Here is a 9,251-nt window from a genome sequence, read left to right on the forward strand (position 1 = left end):
GTCCCGGGACGTGGCGGGGCAGTACGCCTGAGGACATCGATCTCAGCCGCCTTAGCTTCGAAGCTCGGCTGTCAAAGCCACCACCCTAGGTGAAGATCGGACTACTCTCCCCGCCAACTCCAGCGCTGAGCTCCAACTCTCCTCCCTTAGTTTGAGAAGTGATTCCAGCTCGCTATTACGAGCCACAGCCTTCACCAACTCCTCATCCTTTTCTCCAGCTCGCCGCCCTACGGCTCAATTGTGCCTCCCCTTTCTTTCGAAGGCCTTCCCGAAACACCTGGAATGTGTGATTTTGCCGGGAAAGATCCGCCGCCGCTTGATGCTTGGAGCGATACCGTTTATACCTCTTCACCATCTTATCAAAAACGATCGTTCTCTTCTCCTCACGGCGCCTCCTCCTCCACTTTCAAAACCAGGGTCTAAAGAAGAATATATATACATACATGTAAGTTAGCTACGCAATCAAAATCACTTCCGACACACGAAGAACAGAGAAGTTACCTGTAACGCCATACCAGCGACCCTCCGGGACAGCTCCGCATCGCTGGACAGCGCTCAGCATCTCGCGCTCAGGGCAGCACAACAGTAGGGCTATCTCCAGTGCAGCCCGTTCGCTGTGCTGTATACAAGTTGTAAGCCCCTAGAATCACGATGCGGCGGCCAGATCCTCTGCTTTCATCTCCTACGCGTGCCAGAGTTTTTCGCCAATCTATCCACATTCCCGTGGGCGGCCTCAGCAGTTGGTCCCCCAGCATCGCACCAAAAAGGGCGATGAGCTACCCTCGGTAAACAAGCCGAGCTGGTACCAACATTAGCACTTATCTGGTTGGCCGGACTCCCCGAACGGATTGGCGTCGGCCATAAAGAGGGGCCTAGTTGTTTGGCGAGGCGCGTCCACCCTCTCATCTCCAGTCGCCACCGGCCCTTACCCATCACGAGCCTCCTCATTTTCTTCCTCAGGCTCCTCGCCTCTCGAAGGCTCTCCGCAGGTTGCGGAGACAATGTCGACGCCTCGCCTCATTTTATGCCAGCCTCCGCAGAGAGCACCTCTGTTAAAGAGGCTACGGTCACCCCTTCCCGTGACAGAAGCACAAAGTATTTCCTGCGTATTCTGACCAACATCTGATCGGGAGGAGGCGATGCCGTTCCCTCCTCTTAGGAAGCACTTTGACCTGGCAATAGAAGTGATTTAGCTTGAGAAGTTTGTGGAAAACGACTAATTAATCGAAGAAATACCGAGTGAGGAGCTCGCGGGACCGTAACGTTCAATAAATTCAGCCCACGTACGGGGTCTCTTCGCGAGAGGCAGCAAATCCGGACACCCACTGCTTATATCGGTTATGAACCGAGGGACGTGGCTATTGCCTCAAAATAACAAAAAAATCATAGGGATGGTATAAGTCGGAACCACTAAAGCACGTACGATAAATCGACTCGACGCGGAAGAATACTTACGTCTCGAATTCCAACTCTCAGGGAATCCGACGGGGTAAGACACCAGGTGCTCCGTCTTGATAAGGAAGTATCTACGCCAATAAGCCCCGGTTAGCCCAGTCGTCGGTTTGCACGAACCAAACCCCTTCGAGCCGCGATTCTTTAGATGCAGCATGGCTGCCTCTCAGGTAGCTGGCGCTGGATAACTGCAATAGGTGGTGGACGGAGACCTCCAGCCCACCAGCTACCGCATGTACATTACCCTACATACCTTTAGGGTATACGGAGTTGAGTTGGGCGGACACATTTGTTGTAGAGGCAAAGCTCTTCCTCCAATGGAAAAATAGGGAGGCCGTAGCCGATCAAAAAGGGATATTCATAAAACGTACAGTATCCCCAGTCTATGGGTATTCGTGTAGTCCGCTCCTGCCAAACCATCTCCACGTGAGCGGGTATATCATACGACGCACGAAGAGTATCTAAATCAGTTTGATTTAACTCAGATTTCTCCCAAGGTTGTTCGGGAGAATACCGTTGAAAGTCCTCCTAATAAGGAGTTGCTTCGGAGCACGTTATCTACGGTAAGAGGGGTGAGATCCTCCCCTTTCTCTCCCTTTTACCGCCGGATGGAGGCGGTATGTCAGATAATTTATTATTACGAGCCCCCGGACTTATCCCCGTTTAGGTTTTGTCATGATTTCCTGATTAAGGAGTGATGTACTACGCAACCACAAGTGTACTTTCAGGGAAGCGGTGATTTTCTCGTAAAAAGGAAGCGTTTTCTCTTGAAATAGTTGGAAAGCGTTTGCAGATGATCTAAAGTTAGATTAAGTTGAACCTTTCCCTATTTATAGGGATGGGTAACGATTGAAATCGAAGAAGGCAAAACCCTAGACAGGCGCGGGAAACAAGCAGTCAGAACACCTTTTGTACTCCTCGGGGAACACCGTAATGATGAGCCTGCATATGGTGACGTCATCTCAGGGAAGGGATTGCGCGCCAATAGATCGACAAATTCAAATGTTTGCCCTCCCCACTTCGTCGTCTCCAAACATGGTCAAAATTCTTTAGTACAAGGATCATGGTCCCGTCCATCGGCGACGCACTTCGTTACGTTACCAACGAACGGAGGGACTATCTGTATGGGGTCGAATTCTTCCCACTATGGTAGCAACGACCCACGACTAAGCAATAGCCGAAGTAGAGGGGACGACCTAAGAATGTCAGAGCGAAAGCATGTCCTTAGGTCTCGTCGTCTCCTCTAAAGCACGTGACCTATCCCTGTATTATTTTATTATTTTTGAGGGGGTTCTCTTATTATATAAAGGAGAATCCCAATGTTGTAAACGGGGAGATCTTTTCAATAATAAACTATCTTTTCTTTCTATTTCTCTCTCTCTCAACAAGCTTTCTCTTACTCTCTCTCGAATATCCAAGTTGTTGAAACAATCACAAGCATAATATATATTTCTAGGTCTAATTATATTCGATTACGATTTACCTTTGATTCATTTTGATTGTTTTCGCTTACTAATTAGTATCTTTTGAGCCAAACAATTTGTATGTCATCTTTCAAATAAACAATATCGGGTTATTCCATTTGAACTCATCGATAAATGCTTTATCAGTGCAGTTGACAAAAGGCATTAAAATACTGCATTTTAACTACAGTGTGAATTACTGTCTTGTGCACTAAACGTGCACCGCAAAGAAGAAACAATGTTCCTTATATCATTCTTATATCATTCTTGTTACACTTAGTTGAAATGTGTTGGAAGTTGCAATGCTCAACGCTTGCACAATGGACTTCAATATAATTTTAAAATGAATGATATCATTCAAATAATCAGCGGGGACTTTATTTTCCATTTTAAGAAAAAAAAAAAAAAGGAGCAATATATAGTGTCTTCAACCATAGATTAATCCCGGGATTATTTTGGTATTAAAATCCCAGAGATATGCGGAATTATTTTATCCCGCGTTTGGTTGTTACTAATTAATTTAGGCAAACGTTCATACTAAAATAGTAGGATTAACTATTCCGTATATTAAAAAAAGTGGTATAGATAATCCCATGGAATATTCTTATCGATTCCATCCTGGTAACCACACAAACCCTTAGAACCCAATAATTAAAGGATTATAATCCTGAACTCATAAACTTTAAATCTTATCTTGCGTGTCACAAGTTCAAATACTGGCTTAAATATAGACTATCGCCATCCATCTGCTTCTGCATCTCTCAGCAGCCAATGCGCCACTTAGTACTAAATTTTTCAACAAAAAAAGTTTAATTGACATTTTTTTTTCTTCTAACAAATACACTGCAATGAATATTCTAATTTAATAAATAACATAGCAAATAAAATGTACCTAATTAGACTAAATTATACAGCGGCGGAGCTTAAGGCGGTAGAATATATACAATGGCGCTCTGGCGGTGAAGGAGAAGCGGCGGCGGAGGAAAAAACATTAATGTGTGAAGAAGAAAGAGGAGGAAAAATATAATCCGCACAAGTTTATAAATAGCAGAACGCCCAATTTTGAAGAAGTAAAGTAACAGCCTAGCAGGTGGAGGAGTAATATTTAGCAGTATGGCATTTGGATAAGGCAACCTATAATTAATTTTTTTAAAACCCGAAATATCCCTCATCTTTTGGCTTAAATCCAAATTCATCCCTGTTCTTTTACGTAAAGCATTATTAGTCCTAATTTTTCATCATGTTGGATTGTTGGTGTGCTTTTAGTCCCTTTAAAGAAGTTTTATAAATAGCAGATCGACCCCAATTTTGAAGAATTTGATTAACAGGAGTAGTATTATTATATAACTGTAGGTCGCCTGTACAGCCAACATTAGGGGTGTACAAAGGAAACCGACAAACCTCACCAACCCGATAATTCGAGTCAAACCGAGAAAAAGAACCCGACTATGATTTGGTGTTGGAAAAATAAACCTGACCATAATTGGTTTGGTTTGGTTTAACTAAAGAAAGTCAAACCGAAACCAAACCAACCCGGCATTACATATATAGAAATTTTAGATATATTTAATATATAAATATAATTATCGTAATGTAATTTATAAATATTTTTTAAACCTTTTCATAATTTTATTTTTTAAAGTATTATTTCAAGGTTGGACTTAAACTTTTTGAATGTTCCAATAAGTTTTATAGCCATTAATATATATTAGAAGAATTAAATAATGCTAACAAAAGCCCAAACCAAAATCAACAATACTAATGCTAACAAAAGACATCAATTCAATACTAGGAACGATAATGTATTGAATATCTATTATTGTTTTGCAATGATTTAGATAAAAATGCATAACCTATTTTTATTTTTTCATTAGTGTTTAGTCATGTAATTAATACTCCCGCACTCCGTTTCGGGATGTTCATCGACTGGATAAAGAGTTTCCACTGACGGGGAGGTTCTTTATAAGTCTACTTATTTTAGCATGATTTAATACTTTTAGATTGTGCTTATTTTTATTATGGCTTTTAATTAGCAATATTTATATTACACAATTGTATTGTCTTTATTGTTGAATATTTCAGGATAATGTCATGACATATCTCATATTTTTGTATTATTTTCTTGGAAAATATATTATATAGTTGTGTCTTACTAGGATTAAAGAAATATTTTGAGCACAAGTTATATATTTTGTGCTATGAAGATTTTAACGAAAAGCAACCCGAAAAAACCCGAATAACCCGAAAATCTGAGAAAAATTGAGATTGAAAAACTCGAGTTTTATTGGTTTGATCTTTAAATTTAATAACCCGACACAATTGGTTTGGTAATTGCAAAATCCGAACCAACCCGACCTATGTACACCCCTAGCATCCTATGATTACATTCTTAAAAAGACCAAATCACCCCATTTTTTAGATTAAATTCGAAGTCATCCCTATTCTTTCACATAAAGCATTAATGGCCCTAATTGTTTATTATATATATTGGTGCGCTATTGCCAATGAGAGTTTCAATACCCTCTTCCAGCAAAGAAAACTATTTCCACTTCAATGGATATCTCTGCATGCCCGATGATACCCCCCCCCCCCCCCCCCGACCCAGCTTCTACATCTGTGAGAGAAGCTAACCCCAATTTTGATCAATTACCTTCTTATGTTGGAACCCTAACTAACAGAGACTCCACCTACAATAGAGCTCGGGTCAAATTACTTCCAAGACAACATGAAATTGTGAATGGGAAAGCTGGGGCAGTCTTCACCAAAGAAGAGCATGACCTCTTAGCTGATACCTGCAAATGACCATTGTGGGTAAGTTCATTCGCACCCTCCCGTCAATTGAAAGAATCAGAATAGAATTTGCGAAAGTTATCAAAGTCAAAGGAAGTCTAAAAATTGGGGTTAAAGACCTAAGACACGTCTTCATCGATGTGGAGAATGAAGAAGACTTCAAAAATATTTATTCAAGAGATTTCATACATCTGGATGCGAACAACAGTATGAAAATAGTCAAATGGACACCCGACTTCCAACCGGATGCAGAAACTACACTGGCTCCAGTCTGGATTAACTTACCGGACCTTCCATGGCACTACTATGAGTGGGATGCCTTGTGTCGTATTGTTGGGCCGATTGGCACCCCTATTGTGATGGATAAAGCTACTCTATCAAAGACTAGACCTACTACTGCTAAGTTGAGGGTTGAAATCGATTTAGCCAAACCTCTAATTACAGAGGTCTTTGTGGAAACTAGAAACTCAAGAGATGAGCTGGAAATGTTTGAACAAAAAATTGAGTATGAGACTATCCCTGCCTACTGCTTCCACTGTAAATTACAGGAGCATTCCGAGGAGAAGTGCAGGGTCCTTCACCCAGAGCTTCAAAAAAATCCAGGAAGGAACAGAAATCTTTGGTCTAATGAACAGGGGAATCAGGAAACCAATGGGATATCAAACCGGCAAGCCAAATGGGACAATAACAGTGCTACATCTAGTGCGCAAGCCAATCACCCAAAGCAACGAGAAGACCTTCCTAAAGATGCCAACAACAACACAAATATGAAACAGGCAGAGGTACAGAAAGATCCAAACATAAGAAGTGTCAATGAGGGTTGGCATAATGTCGAGAATAGAAGAAGCAGGGGAAAGGGCACAAAGGAGTTGACTTCAAAGAGAGTAGTCCCAAACCCAATGTTCAGCAAAAAAAATCATTGAGGAAGGATCCAATATGTTCGAGTCACTTAAGGATTCAGCAGAATCTGTAGAAGTGGAGACCACTCAATACTTGGGAGATGACAAAGGAGATCCAAGTATGGAAATAACACCCCAACAAGTCCATAAAAGCACCAAATGGGACAAAGCTAAAGATTCAAAGGAGAAGAAAAAGGCTAATAAGAAACAAGCAAAGCTTAGTGTCAAAACGACTAAAGATGGTTCCTCTTCAAGGCCCAATGTTGTGGAGGAATTCTTACAGGAAGCCATGGCTAACTTGGTCTGTGTGAATGAAAAAGGTGCTAAAGATATTGACAACAGGAGAACAAAATTCAAGAACAAAATCTCGATACCTGAGAATACCCTGCAACAGAATGCAATGAAGGTGGGGCAGAGTTATAGTAGCAGTGGTACATTATCTTGGCCGGCTCTGAACTTTCCTCAAGGCAAGATACTAGAGAAAAATAAGAACAAAGAAAAGGAAAAGAAGAGGTAGAACCTGGGGAGTTAGCCATTAACTGGGAGCTGAGGCCAGCCCCACCGGATCTTGGAGCCTACAATCAGAAGGAACCACCCATCAAAAGCAAACAGAACCAAAACATGGAGGCCATGGAAAAGGAGATCAGAGATCAAGACATGATCTTAGATAGCTTAGATGAGACTCTTAATACCTCAAAATCTGATGGAGAAATTGAGGACCTAGAAACTACTATCATGCAACATTCTCAAAGTGTCACAAAACACAACAACCTATCCCCTAGAAACAACCATAACACTGGTGGAAGTCACTTCTTCAAACTCGACAAACAAACTTATCACAAGGATGATCAAACAACCTTACTCACTGATGTCTCCAATGATTAACATAATTTCGTGGAACATTAGGGGGATAGGGTCCAAGGGATCACTGGAAAGACTTCAAACTATCAAACAACAATTTCACCTCCCTCTCATCTGTCTTCAGGAACCGATGGTCGACAATAGCAAATTGGAAAAGTATAAAAGAAGACTTGACATGCAACATGGCTTTCACAATTGTTCCAACAAAATTTGGATCTTGTGGAACAATGATATCACTGTGGATATTATCATGGACAAGGAACAACACGTTCACTTCAAAGTCACTCACAATAATGGTCCGGGCTTTTTCCTTACTGTGGTCTATGCTAAATGCACTGAAGATCTTAGAACGGAGCTATGGTCAGACATGAAAAACATTTTGAACTATATCCAGGAGCCTTGGGGGGTCTTTAGAGACTTCAATGTAATCACCACAAGCGATGAAAAGAAAGGTGGCAGATGCTACATAATGGAGGAGAGTCTGGATTTTATTGAGTGCCTTAACGAATGTGGGCTCCAAGATGCGGGTTTCATTGGATCCATCTTCACATGGTGTGATAATAGAGACCCTCCGTCTACCATTTGGAAGAGATTAGATAGGATGGTCTATAATTCTGCCTGGTTTGATACTTTAAATGCTACTACTGTCACTCATCTATCTAGGGCATGTTCTGACCATGCCCCTCTTGTTGTCAAAATCAATAACGAAACCACTCAACATATCAAATACTTCAAGTTCCTAAACTTCTGGACCGACCACCATGAGTACATTCAAACTGTTCAGAATGCATGGGAGGAAGAAGTCATTGGAAACCCCATAAACATTCTTCATCAGAAACTCAAAAGGACCAGCAATTCTCCCAGCACCTGGTCAAGACAGACCTTTGGTGATATATTTGAGGAACCTAAGAGACTTGAGGCCCAGCTAAGGATTCTGGAGGATAACTGTGTGAAGAACAACACACCTGACAACAGATGTGAACTATCAAGATGCAAAGCTGAGTTTACTAGATACCTCAAGATCCAAAACTCTATGCTAAGGCAAAAAGCTCGGATCAAATGGCTGGATGAGGGTGATTCTAATACTGCGTACTTCCATGGGATTATTAAAGACAACAGACGGAAACTTGCAATCAGGAAAATCAAGGATGATCAAAACCAATGGCTGGAGGGAAATGATGCTGTTGTAGAAGGAGCTATCAGATTCTATCAACAATTGTTTACTCAAGACAATCGATATGATGATTTTTCTTCCCTCAATTGCCTAGAGAGATGTATCTTTGATGAAGACAACTCCATGCTCACCGACCTCCCGTCCCTTCAGGAAGCTAAAAATAATGTGTTTTCTATTGATGCAGATAGTTCCCTAGGCCCAGATGGCTTCAGTGGATGTTTCTATCAAAAGACATGGCAAGTCATTGGCCATGATGTTCATAAGGTAGTAGCGGCTTTCTTTAATGGAGCTACTCTCCCTAAATTCTTCTCCCATACGTGCCTTGTTATGGTTCCTAAAGTGGATCACCCACAATAGTTCTCTGATTTGAGACCTATTAGCCTCTGTAATGTCTCCAGCAAAATTATCTCTAAAATCCTTAATGTAAGGCTTGCCACAATCTTGCCGAGGATTATATCTAGGAACCAAAGCGGCTTTGTAAAGGGCAGAGGCATTACTGAAAATATTCTTCTTGCCCAGGAAATTATTAACGACATTGGCAAACCTAGCAGGGGAGGAAATGTGGTCTTAAAGTTAGATATGACTAAGGCCTATGATAGAGTCTCCTGGAAT

General features: G+C 41.4%; 1 protein-coding gene across 1 annotated transcript; it reads left to right on the forward strand.

The window, feature by feature from the left end:
• Nucleotides 7,596–8,996, forward strand: LOC109230274. The gene has a single exon (XM_019395790.1). It carries the CDS (start codon nt 7,596–7,598, stop codon nt 8,994–8,996), a length of 1,401 nt encoding a protein of 466 aa, XP_019251335.1.

The sequence above is a fragment of the Nicotiana attenuata genome, chromosome 7, assembly GCF_001879085.1.
Source record: "Nicotiana attenuata strain UT chromosome 7, NIATTr2, whole genome shotgun sequence".
Taxonomy (NCBI): Eukaryota; Viridiplantae; Streptophyta; class Magnoliopsida; order Solanales; family Solanaceae; genus Nicotiana; species Nicotiana attenuata.

Excerpts from the sequence above, each read along its gene's own strand:
- LOC109230274 (XM_019395790.1), top strand. The coding sequence starts at position 7,596 with ATGGTCGACAATAGCAAATTGGAAAAGTATAAAAGAAGACTTGACATG.